The sequence below is a fragment of the Phoenix dactylifera genome, chromosome 16, assembly GCF_009389715.1.
Source record: "Phoenix dactylifera cultivar Barhee BC4 chromosome 16, palm_55x_up_171113_PBpolish2nd_filt_p, whole genome shotgun sequence".
Taxonomy (NCBI): Eukaryota; Viridiplantae; Streptophyta; class Magnoliopsida; order Arecales; family Arecaceae; genus Phoenix; species Phoenix dactylifera.
Window position 1 is genome coordinate 5,275,252 of NC_052407.1, and position 19,560 is coordinate 5,294,811.

Genomic DNA, 19,560 nt, shown 5'->3' on the forward strand with positions numbered 1-19,560 from the left:
TATGGTCTGTGTGAATTGAGTATTGGCTCGATGTTCACACCTCTGTATCTAAGAAGTTGTGTCTTGGTTGCATACACTCAGGTATCTCTGCTTCTTCTGTCTCTTTTGCCTCTGTTCCATCTTTGCTTTTCTGCACATATATTATGTAAATAATGCTTACTTCCCTCATAATCCAAAAAAGAAAAAATGTACTCAATTATTTAAGCCAAGTAATAAACCATGAGTCAAGCTAAGATCAATCAAGACCAAATCTAAAATAGAAATTTAGATGTACATTCTAAATTGAGCAATATTGGGCTCCCAAGAATTTTTGCTAGATGCCACTTCTCCACACGTTTCTGTTTGCATCTGGGCATTTTGACTTTTGATGACTACTTACTTGTATTGGAAATATAGAAGTTGCAGAGTGTAAAATAAACCGCTCCATGACTTTGGGTTTTATAAATGTGGTTTGGCTTCACATCAATTTTATTTTTTTAAAAAGAAAAAGGATATAGATGTCATACAAATGCTCATCAATTCAAAGAGTAACCCTTTCTAATAAGCTATTGCTTTGTAATCTAATTGCAAAACCCTCACATAAGTTAGGCATAAATTTAGTGATTTTTTATCCATAGACTAAATTATAGTAATTGTTTCAAAAGCCAAGGGTTAGTATGGGTAAATTCAAAAGTAGCTTTAACAAAACTAAAGAAATATGCAAATTCATGCTCAAAAACTATATCTGCAACCAAATTTTAATAATACATAGCAACCAATCCAAATGACTCATTTGGAATCACATTTCCACAAATATGCAAGTCAAAAACCTTTAAACAGGGGGAAAATTTTTACAGGACAACCACCATATCAACTTGATCTTTCAAAGAATATTGGGGAAGGATAAGAGCGTAAGATCTTAGGATGAATATAGCAAATATTTGAAAATGAAGTAGCTTTGTTAAGGTTGCAAAAATAGATTTTTTTTTTTTTGATAAAACATTCGACAAAGATTTGAAATTCCTTCAATGCAAGTTTTTTTTTTCTTTTAATGCTTGAATTATAAGACATGTTGTTCACCTTGATGTTTAACCCCAATGTTAATTCCAATAGAATACATAGGACATACATAAGCTCTAACCATCGTCTTTGCTGTTAGTTTCATGGTCATCATCATGATCATCAGCTTTTACAAAAGCAGCAAGTGGTTTAGGAGTCCTCCATGGATACATTAGGAAGAAAACCGAGCTAAATGTAAACTTAGTATTTACTCCAAGGATGCCAAACATCAGAACAACTTTCTTCTTATCTAGCAACAAGTGAGATCAATTCTATCCTTGAACAATCCTATCACAAACACCAATGACTGAGTCATCAATCCGATCGCGATTTGTATTTAACTAGCTCTTCATCAGTCAGGTCTTCCGCATAAATGCCAGCAGACTATTTTCACTCAAATAACTCATAATCCAAGCCACAAACCTATAAACATCGAAGCACATCATAATGCAAATAAAAGATACAATAAGTACACTTAATCAATAAAATGTGGCAAACCAGAAAAAAACACACTATCATGAGTCATGACTTGAAACACCACAGATACTGGCACATTTTTCAGTCTATGAACTACAAAGCCATATAATATTGTCTCCCAAAGAGAAAACAACAGGACAAATTATCCAAATGTTAGGCCTTAGTTTCCACAAGGTCAATTTTTGTGGAAAGAAGATTAGTACTATCCTCATCTAAACAGTTGGGCAGGGGAATTCAGAAAGTAAAGCTCCCTCTCTAATTAAAGAAAAATACTCACGAAATAAGAAGAGATTCCATGGACAGTGGGTGGCACGATATCAGCATTAAAGATTCTCTAAAATCACCAGCTTTGTTAGGAGTCTCTCCCTTCTTTTTCTCTTTGGGCCCCAAACTTCTAAAAGTTAGGAAACTGCTGCTTTTAGTCCCAAAGCAGTTGCTTTTGTTTTTGTCCTCTCTTTTCTTCTTCCAAACTATATTTTGGCCAACTGTAGGTCAGCCACATGGAGGATGAGTTATGCTGCAGGGATAGAAGAATGATGAATACATGAAAGAAGGGGGACAAGGGGGATTATTCTAATAGGACTTGGGAAAGAGTGGGTATCAGTTACCAGCCATGTTTAAAGTTCAAACAGATGGGATTATTCCATTGTCTTAATATGATTACATGATTAGCTGTTGTATCATTATTTTGTGGGTTACTTGGCACTAAATACCCAACACTGTGGATAGGAGATGTCTGTGCTTTTTTCTTGCTCTTTTTTGTGTGAGAGAGGGACCATGCATCAATGGTACCAAAGGAGTTCTTATAAAAGCAGCACACACGTGGACTTGCTGAATACTTGAGGATAAAGCTATTCATATTGGAGTTTGGAAAGGTCAAGGGGGTTGCATTTAAGGATAAGTAGGTCTTCAATCTCATGCACAAGGTCTTTTCTTTGCTTGATACCTTGTCAAAGAAAGCAGTGCAGCAGGCTAAAGTATAAGGCAGCGAGGGTTTTCTTTTCCTTTGTTTTAACTTTTTCTTCTTTTCGTGAATGGGGTAGCATGTCATAGACCTGGGACTAGTAGCTTCAAAAGCTAAAGCTACAGAGTTTCAAAATGGGCAACTATGGTCTAGGAACAGGTCAGGGATGCACAAAGGATAAAATGATGGGGGTAAGGTTCAAGTTTTGGGTTTGTCCCTTGTCAAATTTTGCATGGAATCTGCCCTCTTACGAGGAGAGGGTTGCATGTCATTGGTCATTAATGTAGAGTGCATGGAGGAGATTGGAATCACGAAACACAAGTGGGCAACTAGTGGGAGCAACTAAGTAGGTAGCAGATGCTCCACAACTCATGATGCAGGAATTTCTCACAGCTTGAGTACATGACAACCTTGGTAGTGCAATGTAAGGTGGTGACTTTCATTACTGAATCAGATGAAACCCTTCAAAAGAGAGGTCTCCATGTATCTAGGCTGTAAGAAACTCGCACTATCAAATTTCCTGCAACTCAGTACATGGCAAATTTTTTGAGTCTATATAGAGCGATGTCATTAGTGATATGCATTATAGAGTCTGATCCAAGCTCCATGTACCAGTGTTATAAGAATTTCCTGCAATTAGGGCTGCAGATTCGATGTCAACCTACTTATGCAATGATGGATCAACTGCCTAACACATGACACAGACTTTGTGTGCTGGAAAATTAGGGTTTCCAGAACCGAAGAAACAAGGTTCGGCGCCTGCAAAACATGACCATGGGAGGCCTGTCATATTAGCATTTGACCGTACCATCTAAAGTCAATTACTTATGCGCTAAGCCTCGATTCTTCAGCATTTTTTGAAAAAATTTTCATTGTTTTAGCACTTTCTGGCCAGTAATTTGCCCCCCCGGAAAGAATTATATGACACGTATTGAAGATATAAAGTACAAAATAAGTATGCTTTTATCCATGTGAAGAACTCACTTGAGGTTGTGGTGGTAGTTGATAAGTTGCTATTAATCGGTGCAATTCTGATAACAAAAAGATAGAATGCACGTTTCCAGTTGAAAGATAGATGGAGTTGCGACATGGAAATGTCATGTATTTAGAAAATATCCGACCACAGCCAGACATGGTGGTTGTCAAGGGTCTTTCAGGATCCATGGTCTCTTCCCCAAGTAATCCAAACTTCTTTTATAGATAATGGAATAAATAAGCTAGAAGCATCATATAAATTTTTAGGCAAAGTTATCAAGAGATTTTTAATATCATCCAGGGTGCTAAGTTGCCATCAAGTGATCCAGAAAGAAAAAGGTAATTTTCTCAATCCACTCAGCTTGAATCCCTCAAAGAAATTTAGGAAAAAGTAGAAAGATGGTGAAAGTAGTCATCTTTTCTTTCATTAATATTCCATAAAGATATATAACCTTTATTTATTCTTGCACAATTCAAGTCGACTTCCTCTTTTAGCTCAAATAGGATATAGTTTTCTCAAAATAGATATGACTACTAAAAATAAATACGAAAAAGTTAATCTAAAATAGATAGATCTCAATTTTTACATCGACTTACATTCAATCGCTCTATCTAATTTTTTCTGAATTGAAAAATATATCTGGTCAAAAATTTTCTCAATAAAAAAATGGTTTGGCCAGCTTGTTTTGGAACCCAAATGATGAAATTTAGACATGATGGCTAAGTATGACATATCTTTTAGAGAGTGGAGGGAGGTGTCATGTCGAAGAGCTCTAAAAATTATCTATTAAAAAAAAATCCTCTCAATCAGACATTGTAGGATAAGTTATGGCTTTTAGAAATTTCGTACGCGATTTAACTTCCTAATATAATATATTTTGCTATTGAGTTTTATTCAATCCTCCACGTAGTGGTTAAAGTGATCGATATCAAATCTGCTGTTCCTTCTGGATCATCAAAACATTTAAAAGGAGATGATTTGGACCTATGATCAAATGTTGGTTAAATGACAAGCTATCAAACCACTAATTGAGTTGGTGAAAATTTAGGCTATAATTGTAAAAATAGTATAAGAAAGGGATTTGACTATGATAATAATGTAAGAATGGATAAATTAAAATAAAGAGGGATAAAACAGAAGACACAATATGCGGACAAGACAAAGAAAGGAACCTTTGGCCTTCTGGATCCATGCACACTAAATAAGAACTATGAAAGGAAGCAAGGACTAGAATTAATTACCAACAGCATATGAAACATTATTACAGCAACTTTAAAGGATCAAGGATATAGGAGAAACCCATGCTCAACTATATTTGCCAGTTCTCTTAACTTTGGGTAGCAAATAGGACCTTGGTGTCTTCATGACATATTGACTACGAAAACTCTTGCCATACCATGATGTCTTCTTCATGAGAAGGTCTTAATGCAGTCTCTATCATGGTTAAACATTAGTTTTACTAATCCATCAATACCCACACAAAAGAATAAAAGAATAGAATATTTACTAGCTAGATTGTACTAAAATAGAATGATATGGTCATTCTGTATGACTAATCAACAAATTGGTCAGGCTAAATTCCTTCCTTTTAAGAGTCAGAATATATATATATATATATATATATATATATATATCACAATTCTTCCAGAAGAAACTTTGCAATTTTGGATATCCGAATGCCTTCAATGCCGAGTAACAAGCCCACCGAGTTTCAAGAACTATTAAACAAGCTCAGATCATGAGTCAACAACTAACCTGCATGACATAGAGCAGACTAAAGATTTGTTTCCATAAATTCTTTACATCCAAATAGAATGCTTGCATTGTGCACTTGAGCAAAAACAGTTAAATGCAGAGCTTAAAACTGGTAAATGCGGTATTAATTCAGATCAATATAATAAGATAAATTAAATAATTCAATGCCAGTATACATATAAATATATTGGCCAAGTGAATTCTGATTCAAGTTCGACTGCAGTGCCAAAAGTATGTAGCATATAAAGACCAAGTATATTTGCACTTCATTAGAAACTGAGAATTACCAGTCTAGGGGTATGACTAAATTCATCTAAATTTTACAATTAATAGGTGCATAAAGTCATTCTATCCATTTCTCAAAAAGAAAAATTAAGAAAAAAATCCACTCTATCAAAAGAGCCTACCATAGGAAAGAGTAAAGATATTAACATTGACAAGGCTGAACGATAGTGACACAATGCTTCATTGCTCAGCTTGAGCTACCATAGAATAATAATCTAAGAGTTTGTATTATTTTGAAGTACAAATGAGTATTGCCTGTCCAAACATTCATCTAAGTGCATGCACCTAACTTAGGGTCCACAATTTCTGTGTATTCACTTCCACAATTCCACCTCTTCATTTGAAATGCAATAATCCTAGCCATGTATCTGCCAAAATTTTCTATCCTCAAAAAGATCTAAAGCAAGGTTAAACAAAAGGATTAGTAAAGGTGCCTTTTTCTTTGTCCTTTTCCTTGACTGCAAATCTTCCTTAGATCTGCAAAATCTGCTTTCTAGTCCCTGCACTGAGAATACTTTGATGGTGATGAGAGCTGCCCAAAATCTTCTGATTTTCAGATTTCTTTTATAAAGAAGGAGCAAGTCTGCCTAGGTTCTCATGAAATGTATCTAGTTCAGATAGTGATATAAAGAAAGCTTCATCAGAGATGACATACATAAAATTTGCACATGTATCCCCACTATGACCATGATGAGGGCAGCTCAAGATCTCATACTTGCTAAACAAATGCTGTAGCTCCAACAGTAGGATCACAGAATTATGGAAACTTTATGAGAACACCACCAAGTACAAAAGATATTAACTAGTCAACTACAGGTGATCAAAATATGCAACAAAATTTGGTGGATTGTCACATTCAAGAACGCAATAAAAATGAAGTACGTTTCATGGATGTCAAAATACCAGATAAATAATAAGATGCCAGGTACAGCATGGCATTTGACAGCTACTTGATAGTGAACATGAGAACCAAGCCCTAATTGTTTGTCACAATGTCAAAAAAAAAAGAGGAGAAGGCCATTGTTAAGACCATTTAATTCTACGAAGATAGATAGATATATAGCTTGTCAGTTGCTTGCCAGAAATGCCAAAGGCCTCAAATGACAATTTGAGCAGCGCAAGGTTTTCTCTGCAAAACAGTAAAAGGGGTTGATGGGAAACCAGGCTCAACATGGCAGAAATTTTGGCATCAGTTTAGGATACTACTGAGGAAAGGATTGTTATAAAACAAACTACACAGACAGTTTTAGTTTACCCCAGTGAGAGCCAACATACGATGTAAGGCATCGAGAAATTAACCATAGAACTCTAGCTTGGCAGAATTTGTGATGTAGACCAGGTATCCAGGAACCATAAAAGTTGAGTGAGAGCAGGGTATCTAGTGCAAATGTTCTTTTCCAAAACATATAGCACACATAGCTTGGGTTTTGAAGCTGAAGACTGCAAAATTGGACAAGTGTGGAGTCCTTATCTTGTGGAAATTGGAAGAATCACCTCCTCCCCCCTCGCCCAGCCCGAGCAAGTTTTTTATTTTCTTGCACAATATTGTTATTTCTTATCCAAGGTACATGGGCAAAATTCCCCCTCAAGCAGTAGTAATTGGAAAATTAGCTAAGTATGGAGTCCTTATATGAGGCAAAATTCCCCCTCAAGCAGTCAGTGGAAAATTCCCTACTGCTCCACATGAATGTGAGGATGTCCTAGCATATATTCTATGTATAGTAGTTGCATGAGGATAGCACCCTTCCTATGGCTTCACATGACTGCATGTCATGGTCCATGTCATTATTGCCTACATGACATGATAAAATAGTTATGTGCCACCAAGGATCTATTGTGTGACAATACATGTGCTTCAAGTGCATGCATTTTGTCATTATACATGTTCTGAATTTTGAACCATTCAAGAATGAGGATATGCAATGAGATCCCAATGAAAGAAAATACAAGCACAGGCATTTCATGGTAAAGCATACTAACAAGCACTAGACAGTATATATTTTGATGTGTCAACTACATAGGCTGGCATGTTCAATACAAATGAAGCTAATCATGCCATCCTTCTAAGTATGCAAATAACCTCCCAAAGCTTTGTAACGAAACCAAATTTCTACCAAAGCTTTGTAGGAAAACTAATCCCAAATAATGCCATGGAGTTTTTCATATTAGAACTCCAATAATTCATAAAGCATGCACATAGGGGTGCACAAATTTGGAACTATCAGCCAGAAAGTCGGGCGCTCATGCAAATGTATTAGAACACGTAAATCTAACAACTATACCTACCACATTTTTCAGAGTAATCAACAGATATCAAATTAGGCATTATCATATAAATTAAAAACCAATTTAATTACAACGAGAGAAACAGGCATGATCTAGATATATATTCCCATTTATGTAGCAAAATCGAATAAATCTAGCCAGCAACCAATAGATATTCCAACCATTACACATTTTCATCAAAAATATAATGTAAATCTATCTCTGCAAGCATAAATCCTTCAATAGATGCGACATCCATGACGAGATCCATATCAAATAGCTACAATATTTCTGAGATCAAGTTATTCGGATGAAAGCCCCCGCGTAGAATCAATATTTCTCCACATGTGAGATCAAACCACAGCATAATAAGGTCTAGGGTACGCATACTAGAGAGGAGCAGCGAGATGGATTAGCGGGAATAGATGATGTGGTGCTTCTTACGAAGAAAACCGTGAATAGAATTCTATCCAAATCCATTTTATAAATCTATCCGATCTAGCAGGTGGAATAGATTTATGCCGTGTGTTGAGGGGATATCCTCCCATGGTATAACTCTATTCCGGAGATTAAAAAAGAGTGGTTGGCAGAATAAGTGGGGCCAGTGGGAGATGTACCCCCATATTCTGCATCAAACACTGCCCAAGAGTTCACCTTGAATCATAAAAAAAATGCAGCAGAAAAACAAGCTGCCAAAAAATCTTGAGGGGAAAAAAATTCAGCAGAAAATTCTAATCTTTAAAGCTGCAACAGAAACATGCTTCCCCGGTTGGTTAATCACAGGAGGTCAAATTATCCCCAGAAGTATTAATGACCATAGTAATTATGCTGCCAGAATCAAATATAACTCTTTGCAACTAAGTATAAATACTGTTTAAAATTTTCAGCTAGACGAGTAATATATTCCAAATCGTGCAAAGGACGGAGTTACGCGTTATTCACTAAAGATATTTAGAGGTGCAGAGATCTTATGGAGTATAGCTAACCGAGGCTCCCAAACAACAAAAATCTGATCCCTTCTATGTTAGTTTATGCAACAAGCTTGAAGCTGGGCCAGATTGGCTAAAAGATAAATAGGGGCATAGAAAAACTAGGGTATAACTAACCCAAACTTCATAGCAAGTCATACAAAGATACTTGAATACTAAAAGCATGCCTCTTCCTTCTCAAGCAAACCATGGAATTATCTGACTTGAAATAGTCGAACCCCATTTGGAAGTCTCCCTTGATTAGCTCAAGGACCAACTAGTGAAACAAGTTGGGACGAATTCATGTTACAAGATGCATGGTTCGATGAACAATGCTCTCTACCATGGGATCCGAACAATGTTCGCCTACCCTAATTGCAACCTGTAGGAGTTAATGATGAACAAGAAACTAAAATATAAGCCAAGCTGCCCTGAGAAAGTATTAGACATGCGAGAGAATTGTAACCACCTGAATCTCATTTAAAAAAAGCTAGCTAGAAAGCCCAGACCTTATTCAAAAAAGCTAGCTAAAAGGTTACCTAGAAAGTTTTATTTGGGCTAATGGCTACATACATACATATCGAAGACCTACTCAATACATAATCAATTAAAATGCTATGATTTGATCAAATTCAATCATAAATACTATGATCAGGCTATGATCAATACTACATGAGCCCATGATGCAACAACCCTTAGTCTACATGCGTTATAGACTAAATTTTCTTTACTACCATTTGTAATAACTTAGAACTTCATCCGAGACTAGTCGAAAGTTTTATTTGACTTCTTTAGCCTTATATATGCGCCCAAGATCTACTCAATACATAATCAATGTAGAACTCGATACATGCCAGCATAGGTCCTCGCAAGAAATCAAGGAGATATCGCTCAATATATGCTGTCCAGTGCATTGAGTATAGGCTCTGCACTGCTACTTAGCATAAGGATTTGGAAAAAAGAAAATTTGACTGCATTAAAGCTTTGAGATGAAAGAATTAATGAATAATATATTAATACAAGTTTGAGTAATTTCTTATGATGGAAAAGTTTGAGTAATTTTGATAACATCTTTCTTACATCTTCCCCACAAATTTGCAACAAGCCATTATGCAAATGCATGTAATATCCTGTTACCTTTTCAACCCTTTGTCCTAAATTTGGAATATATGCTGTTAGTTCCTTACAATCCACCTTTTCTTTTCTCATCAAAGCAAAGTTTCTCTCCTTTCTTGTCAATCTCCCACATGTGTTAGACTTAGGGCTGTAAATGGGTCGGATCCTGACGGACCTCGATCCGATCTGATTTTTTGATCAGGTCCTAATTTTGGATCCAGACTCGATCCGGTTGAAAACGGGTCGGGTCGGGTCGGGTCCATGCTTACAAATTTTGATCCGATGTGTTATTCGGGTTGACTCAAGTCCGGATCTATGTATTTTTATATTCAAAATTCCACTATATAATAGTAAATAACATCAAGCAATTATTGCCTTAATTCTTTTTAGAAAAGAAAATAGACATTTTATTAGATAAGCTATATTTACATGTTCAAATCCAACATTCTCTAAATTCAACAAGTCGGTCCCAAGCATTAATGCAACATTCTCTAAAAAAAAATTCTAACTCAAAAAAAATGAGTCAGGTCGGATCCGGATCTGGGTCGAGATTGGGTGACCCGACCTGATCCGAAAAATAGAACGGGTCTAAATTTAAGACCTGACCCGACTCTGCGGATCCTAAAATTCGGATCGGGTCGGATCATACACGGGTTGGGTCATACGCGGGTCGACCCAACCCATTTGCAGCCTAGTTAGACTAAATTGAGATACTCTCAAAGACCTAGTCAAGAATTTAATGCTCCCGTGATCTCCTACGGAATGATTTAATACTTAGCTTCTTGACTCAATGCTACCTTTCCCACTGCTTGCCCTGTGATACGCCTAAAACGCCAGGGTTTTGTTTCTCTTATAAATTACAACAGATCTAAAGCTACATGCGAGCTAGCCAGTGAAAGTGCACTTTTTGATGGTATTACAGAGCAATTGCATTGCGGTGAAAGTTTTGCCAATCGAATCTTCTTTTCTTTTCTTTTCTTTTCTTTTCCTTTTTACTGTCAAAAAATTTCCCAGATTTTTGCCTTTTGTTTCGTACGTGTTCTTATTACATTAGATTCGATTTAAAAGCCATGCCTGGATATATCATGATACCACGGTACTCAACTTTCCCAAAGTCTCTCAAAAAGTAAAGCGTGCGCCCCCTAGAAGCTGTTTAAAAAGGTTTTCAGAATCAATCAAATCTCTCTCTTTTTTCAAAAAAATAAACCAAATTCTTGTGAGGCTTCTCATGCTCCTGACTTCCAATGTGATATGCCTCGAGTCGCCCAAAAAAAAATAATAGAAGTTAGGCAAAGCAAGTCTCCTAATCGACTAACAGTAAAAAGAAAAAGAAAAAAAAACAGAGAGAGACTTCGAACATAGCCAACCAAAAGCGTAATATGTCACACAACCTCCACCAAAAAGTTATCCCCATTAGCACCTGCCACCCAAGGTATGATAAGCTCCAAGCTGACAGATTATACTTGATGTTACTGTTAAATATTCCTGCTAATTCATGCAACATAGCCTTTTGAAGCTATCTGTTACATGCTTACATCCTCATGATAATAGTCTATCCAAGAGTGAAGCACTAGTGTGCTACTACATAGAAAGGGGAGGAAATCCAATATCACCATCCTATGTCGCCCACTGTAATCTACCTCAAGTGCTTCAAGATCATTGTTCTCTATGTCACTGTTCCTCTTTCTCCTAATTAGTTAAAAAGAAGGGCTATATAGATGCTTCTTTTTTGGTGTAATTTTGCACAAAAGATAACGAAAAATCAAAACAATATGGAGAGAAACAAACTAACTATGTTCATTTTACATACATACAACCACAACAATAACAATGACAAAAACAAAAAGCACACTACTAGGAAAGAGAGAGAGAGAGGTGGAACATCGGGATGATGAGTTATCTATCGTCCTCCATCTTCAATGCAGCTAAATCCATTGCTACTATGTTTGATTTTGGTTTTTAACTATATGGTAAAATAAATCTATCTAGTATGATTATATTCTAGTTACATGGTGGATCTGATTCGTCTAATAATGTTTTATTTCTACGATTTTTTGAAAATGGGATTAAAAATTTAAAAAATATCTAAAGATGTGATAAGATGTACATTACTTGTGCATTGTGGATGTCAAAATTCCTCTTTAACTCTCCTCGTTTTCATCTTAGGTTGCGTGAACGGCAGGCAATTCCTGGATTCCAGTTGTCTATCACGTGAGTTGCATGTGGAGAAACATAACATCATTGACTACAGTACGAATGATGGGTCCAAGACTCCTAGGCATGATTATAGTTGTTGAAGTGATAATGGGCATGGGTTTAAAGCCCCATAATTTTAAATTAATTGAAAAAGGGAAGGGGAAAACAATCACAATTGGGTCTGACATGACCCATCAGTGTGATCTTGCGAGTATGAGTGCAAGAGGTGGATCAATTTATGGCTTACTTTAGCTAGAGACGTACTGTTTTCAATTTTATATACAACTTACGTATACTGAGGTCCCAAAAGTGGTTGATAGATTAACATCATGTTGGCCCTTGACAATGGAACTGATTGATGACTTGGTAGTGACATAGCATTGCTAGCTATATCTACATTCTGTGCCCATAATGAGTCATGTAAATAATATGCATTTCATGCTAGGAGAACGCAATTGCTATTTCACCCTCAGTTTAGAATGATACCAACCATGCATTGGCAATCACTTGCACAAGTGCTGCTCTCTCTTTTTGCAAAGCATCCTCGCGTTTGAATCTTTTCTAAATTGCAAAGAGTGGTTAGTCCTGCCCTATATCTTCTGGAACAATTCAATTTTCTCAAATTGTTTTTCATTATTAAGAAAAGGTAACAAAATAAAACACGAGCTTGTTTTATAACAATAGTAATTAATTGTTGTTATTTTAAAGATAATTTGTTTATCTGACTAAATAATATTTTTTTTCTTTCTTGCTCGTCTGCCGTTCGATGACACATAGATGACCGGTGACAAAGAACCAGATCTAATGGAAGAGCTTACAAGCTTGCAAAATATTGCCACCAAGAATGCATTTAACTTTGGTTAAAAAGGAAAAATCATCATTCCGTATTCTCTTTGAGCTTTGGTTTCAATTTAATCTAATATTTTTGAATCTCGACTAATTAATGGACAATTTGAGGACTTGTATTGTGGGGAATCCAATTTTGGCATTCACATTAAACCAAGTAACCTGAGCACTGGTTTACATGTTTATTCATGTGTGTTAAAGAGATCGATAAACCACCTTGGTGTAAAAATAGCAAAGTAAAATGATGGGAGTCATAAGTTTCATCATCTCCTTAGTTGAAACATATGGCAAGATTTGGGTTTGAATCAACCAATTTGTTGTCAATCTAACCCATAATCGTGTAATTTACCCATCAACTTAGTGAATACTTACACCACTAAGCTAGCAATACCTATAAGGAAAGAAGTATGAAACAGTTCCAATACGCAACACTATTCTTTCATAATATTATCTTCATGTACCTCCAAATTAATATATGTTTTAAGTTTTCCGTAAATCTTCAACCTGCAACTTTTAACCTAAATATTTTCTCAAAAAAATAGCATGAATAAAATTTAAAAATGACTCAGAAATTAGTGATCAGAACATGGCAAATCTAACTTCTCTCTCGGTCCATCTGTTCACCCACATGAAAAGAAAATTAATTGATGGAAACACAAACAACATCCACAAAATCCATGGAAAGACAATTAATAAACAGAAGATAACATAAAACACCAGTAATATATGCGCCATCCCTTTGAACTAAGCTTCTACTTATCATACATGAAGTCATTAGAAAACCCACCACCACCACCCTTCTGTTCCTTCGCCACCCTCCTCTGGCCTCTTCCAAGCTCGCCGCCCTCGCGCCGCGAATTCCCATCATCGAACATCAAGGGTACATCCTTGGCCTCCTCGCCATCGTCAGCAGTAGTTATGTTGATGCAGGAGCAGCGCTCCAACGATGCGAAGAAGGCGGCGGCGACGCCGTTCCCGACCCATGTAGCCACCCGGTCGATCCTCCCGCAGCCTGCAGGCTGCCCATGGCTCGGCAGGGATCGCCGCACCCGGGGCTCGGCCGAGTAGCACCATAGGCTGAAGAAGGCGCCGCCCCTTGGGCTTTGGGAGGAGGTGGTGGTAGGCATGAGCGCAGGATCCAAAGGAAAGCTTAATTCGGAGACGGGACTGCCAAGAGAACTCGCTGCCTTCAGTCTTAAAGAAGTCCTCTTCTAAGGGTTGCTATTGCAGTTAAAAAAGGTAACATGTTTCCAGGTTTGCTCTTGGATCTTCAAAGATTTACGGGTATGTCTTTTTAACTTAACGCTAAAATATCCTTTTCTGGATTAGAAAGGGTACTGATGGAGGAAATATTGATCACCTCGGCCCCGGATATAAATCGAGGAGAATGACTATGCCTCGGATGAAGAGAGCTACTAACTAAGAAGCTAACCAGACGAGGAGAACAACTACTACGTGTTGACAAGCATCGGCAGTCCTAACAACTGTTAGCTCTAACAGTCTGCAGTCATGGCAGCACTACAGCCTGCGCCCGACCAGCACTGCACGCCATCCATAAGGACTGGCTCTCATGCCGTGGCCATACTATGTACTGTTACTTGGTCATTATTGCACGCCGCATTAGCTGAGGTAACAACACAACGAGCTCTCTATATAAAGGAATAGCCTACGGCACCTTGGAGAAGTAGGTAATATACTATTCACAAAGAACGATACTTTGTTGTCCCTTTATATAGAAAGGTTTTAGGATCGAAAACTCTCCACCATGCGGACCTTTTACAGGCCACCTTCAGAGGAGATCCACTTTCTTGCACCTTGGCCAACCTACTTAGCTCGCCTCCAGCCGACCTTAGGGTTGTTTGAGCTACACTCTGACTCGATCCTAGATTTAGTGTCAATAGATTGGCGCTAGAGGAAGAGCCCGCCCCCAGCTGCATGAACATCAATCGAAGGGAGAGATCACCGGCATGAAATCACAAGGAGCCTGCAGTGCATCACATGCTTCGCAAGGCCGCTCTTTGACCTTCCGAGGGTTGTTGTAGAACTCGAAACCTGCTTCATCGGAACAACCCGCCACGCTTGTGGGCAATGAAAAGTTTAACCTGCTCATTTAATAGGAGTAGGCGCTGACCGTAGTGATCTAAGGCCGGCAGCAGGCGATGACATGACTGGAGCCGGTCCAGCTAGCCCAGCCAACACTCTCAGTCACCGGTGCACCACATGTGCTTGGTCATCCATCACTCCCGAGGTCGAGATTCGGAGCAGTCCCCCCAGAGTCGGTGCACCAGTGGCGCTGTCCTAGTTGAAATGGAAAATGACATGCTTTGAGCCCCGATTCTGGTGGGCACTCCGCACCAAGCCTCGCGCCTCCGTACCACTTGGAGCCTATGCCCCACCGAGACTCTGACTTCGATAGGAGAATCGAGGAGATGGGTTGACAGATTCAGTCCCTTAGAGGATAATGCTCCGAGGGCGAACAACGACTTTAACTTCTTCTCGGAGTCTCCATCTACTAGGCAGATCATGAAGGAATCGATCCCACCTAGGTTCAAGATGCCCCAGGTAGAACCGTATGACGACATCTTTGATCCTCTAATTACCTTGAGAGCTTCAAGGCTCTCATGATGCTGCATGGAGCCACCAAAGCTGTGCTTTGCAAGGCCTTTCCTGCAACCTTGTGCAAGCCAGCTCGGTTATGGTTCTTCGAGCTTCGGCCCGAGTCCATCAACTTCTTCAAGAAGCTCATCTTCCTCTTCGCGACGCACTTCATCTCTAGCCGAAGATGGTGTCGTGGCTCGGACGCGCTGCTCGACATCAAACTGCAGGAGAGAGTTCTTTAGGAACTATATTAGCCGCTTAAATACGGTGACACTGGAGGTCTGCGACCTGTATTAATCGATCGCAATGTTAGCGATGAAGAGCAGCCTACGGCTGTCGTGCTTTCTCTTCTTCTTGGAGAACCATTTTCTCGTCGACTTCACCGAGATGTTAGCACAGGCAGAGAAGTATGCCAATGCAGAAAATGCCATAGCCTCCTACTGCGAGTTTGCTAGCGAAAGACCTTCTCGAAGAGGCAAGAGAGGTAGTGAGGAGTGAAGAGAGGAAAGAAGTGTTTCACCTTAGCGTGAAAGAGGCTCACGATAACCCAGGAGTCCTTCTCGGAACTTCAGGAGTACCCTCCACTCTCCACCCTGAGGACTCAAATCCTCATGAAAATTAAGGGTTGAGGCTTTTTCCGCCCTTACCATCTAATGAGGACCCCGACGTCCAAGAGGGACTAGAAGAAGTACTACTGCTTCTACTGAGACAATGACCACGACATCGAGGAGTGCATCCAACTCAAGATGAAATAGAGGCACTCATCTAATGAGGGCGGCTGAACCAGTATGTGCACACTCGACAAGATTGAGGAGCGCCTGCTTTGACCTCTGGTCCGCCAACCCTGGATTCATCCAATCAATAACCATCCGATTGCTAGGGTCATCAACACCATCTCTGGCGATCCTGCCGAGGTCCCGAGCATCTCAGGTAGCCAAGCTCCACAAGAGGTCGAGGCAGCCCCAAAGAGATAGTGCATGGGAGACGTCATCACCTTCTCCAACACCGAACTAGAGGGAGTCTAGACCCCTCATGACGATGTTGTAGTTATCTCTCTTACTATCGTAAAATATGATATAAAGAGAATACTTGTTAATAATAGAAGCTCAACCGATGTATTATTTTATGATGCTTTTTAAAGAATGAGGCTACCTGTTGAACAGCTCCGAAAGGTCAACACTCCTCTAGTTGGTTTCTTAGAAGACTCAGTTTCCATAGAAGGGATGATCAATCTATCGGTCACCACAGGACAAGAACCCCAAAGTAATACTTTGAGGCTGGACTTCCTGGCAGTCGGCTTACAACGCAATTTTGGGCCGACTTGGTATGACGCTTTTTGAGCTACAACATCAACCTACCACTTGCTCATGTGATTCCTCATGAGGTACGGAGTGGGAGAAATAAGAGGTGACTAGATGATAGCTTGCCAGTGCTACTTGGCCATCCTCAAAGGAAGGAAGCTAATAGAAATCCTACCGATCGAGAGGCTAGACACAAGGAACGAGCTGAAGGTGCAGCAAGGAGAACCGACCGAAGAGTTGGTGTGGGTCCCTTGCAGGAAGATGAGCCCGTTTGGACTATCCAGATTGTCTCCAACCTAAGTGAAGGACACTGAGCCAAAGTGACCAACTTTCTCCGCGCCAATATGGATGTCTTTGCTTGGTCGGCTACTGACATGCCAGACATAAGCCCTGAGGTTCACGAGCTCAATGTAAACTTGCCTCACCGACCTATGTGGCAGAAAAAAAGAAAATTTGCTGTGGAAAGGAAGCAGGTCATAAACCAGGAAGTTGACAAACTCCTGAAAATCGGCTTTGTTTGCGAGGTAAGCTACCCTGACTGGCTGATCAATATTGTGCTTATCAGAAAAGTTAGTAGAAAGTAGTGAGTCTACATCGACTGTACCTACCTGAATAAAGCCTGCCCAAAAGACAACTTTTATTACTGACAAAGGCCTCTACTACTACAAGGTAATTCTCTTTGGCTTAAAGAATGCAGGGCCAACTTACCAGCACCTCGTCAACAAGATCTTTAAGGAGCAAATTAGCCACAACATGGAGGTGTATGTGGACAACATGCTTGTGAAAAGCCAAATAGCAGAGCAGCATATTGCCGACATAGAGGAGACATTTGTGGCCCTCAAAAGGTACCAGATGAAGCTCAACCCGACGAAGTGCGCTTTCAGAGTCATCTCGAAGAAATTTCTAGGTTTCATGTGACACATCTGGCATTGAGGCAAATCCGAAGAAGATCCGAGTAGTGCAGGACATGCAGCCCCCAAGACCGTCAAAGAGGTTAAATGCTTGACTAGTTGGGTCACTGCGCTGGCGAGGTTTGTCTCCAGATTGGTGGAGCACTGCCTTCCATTCTTTAAGGCCCTGAAGCACCTGAAAGACCTCCAATGGACCGAGGAGTATCAACATGCCTTCAACCAACGGAAGAAGTACCTCTACTCGTCACCTCTCCTCACAAAACTGTAGATCAGAGAAATGCTCTACCTGTATCTAGCCATTTCTCCCACTGCAGTGAGTTTGGTTCTGATTCGAGAAGAGAAAGGATGCCAGAAATCGATCTACTATATAAGTCAGATTCTATGTGATGATGAGACCAGATACTTCAAATTGGAGAAGACAGACTACCTCTTCATCATCTCAGCTCGGAAGCTTCGGCCATACTTCCAAGCCCACTCAATCACAGTCCTGATCGACCAGTCGATGAGACAGGTTCTCTAGAAGCTTGAAAATGCAAGTTAGCTCGCAAATTGGGTGGTGGAATTTGGAGAGTTCGATCTAGAGTATCATCCTCGGCCCTCTATCTAGGCGAAGGTGTTGGCAGACTTTATGGTGGAATGTACATCCCTGTTGAAGATCCTACCGAGCTCCCCAAGAAAATGAAGGAGACAGAGAGGCTGTGGATCTTGCACGTAGATGGGTCATCAAGCTCGGGGGACAACAGGGTCGGACTCATACTCACTAGCCCGGATGGAGTGGTCATAGAGTACGCTTTGCAGTTTAAATTTTCGGCCTCAAATAATGAGGTCGAATATGAAGCACTCATCACTGGGCTCAAGCTCTCTAAGGATGGGAACAATATCGAGAGACCTTGGAGAAGCAGGTAATATACTATTTATAGAGAACGACATTCTGCTAAAATTTCTTTCTTCTACACTGTTGCCTCTCTACTCTAACTTATGTATCAGAGGATCTCTCGTGTAAAACTCTCCAGCGAGCAGATATTTTATAAGCCACATTTGGAGGAGATCCACTTTTCTGCACCTCGGCCATCCTGTTCAGTTCGCCTCTAGCTGACCTCAAGGTCGTTCAAGCTATACTCCGACCTCAATCCCAGATTCAGCAGTAATAGGTACATTGGGGGTTGGCCACATGGCCTATTGATTGTTGTATTTATACTCTTGCAAGCCATGAGGCATGCTTTGGATGTCCCAGGTTATGATTGAGCCCTGCCTCATGGCCAAGCTTAGCTTATTACAAACAACAACAACAACAACAATAATAACAATAATAATGATAACCATAATAACAATAATAGCAGTAGAGACAACTACTTGTTTCATCTTTTGTTTACAAAATTATAAAAAAATCTTGAGCATAGGCTTGTACATAATTCTAATATTATTTAGAGATGCATCATGCAAGATACTGCAAAGCATATTTTGCCTGCTTGTTGAGGCAGCTGATCCTCTATAATCCAATTTGAGGAAAACCCTTGTGCTTCAAAGGGTGCAAGATTTTCTTTCATTTCAGGCAAACCTTCAAGTAGATTAGAGGCTAGGTAAATTGCATATCAAATAAAAATATATGTCGATGTACCTTGAAAATTCCTACAAGTATGGTGCTACAAGATTCGCCTTTTTTTTTTTCATGTGTAGGATTAATTTCTCTTGAAGATTCGCAATTTTTGCATGTAGAGGACTAATCTTTTTTTCCCCGAAAGCTTAGCAGTTTGCCTTGTGTAGCTATCTTAATATAGATCTTATGAACAAGAAAACTCACATTTCCACTTCCTCCCACATTAAAGATGGTATTCAGTGAAGGCAGATGGGTGAAGTCTATCTT

The 19,560-nt window shown here is 39.4% G+C and overlaps 1 protein-coding gene across 1 annotated transcript; it reads right to left on the reverse strand.

The window, feature by feature from the left end:
• Positions 1 to 13,473: 13,473 nt before the first annotated feature.
• On the reverse strand, positions 13,474 to 14,094 carry LOC103713682. Its single transcript, XM_008800696.3, has one exon. It carries the CDS (start codon positions 14,011 to 14,013, stop codon positions 13,639 to 13,641), a length of 375 nt encoding a protein of 124 aa, XP_008798918.1. The 5' UTR covers positions 14,014 to 14,094; the 3' UTR covers positions 13,474 to 13,638.
• Positions 14,095 to 19,560: the final 5,466 nt, after the last annotated feature.

Excerpts from the sequence above, each read along its gene's own strand:
- LOC103713682 (XM_008800696.3), bottom strand. The coding sequence starts at position 14,013 with ATGCCTACCACCACCTCCTCCCAAAGCCCAAGGGGCGGCGCCTTCTTC.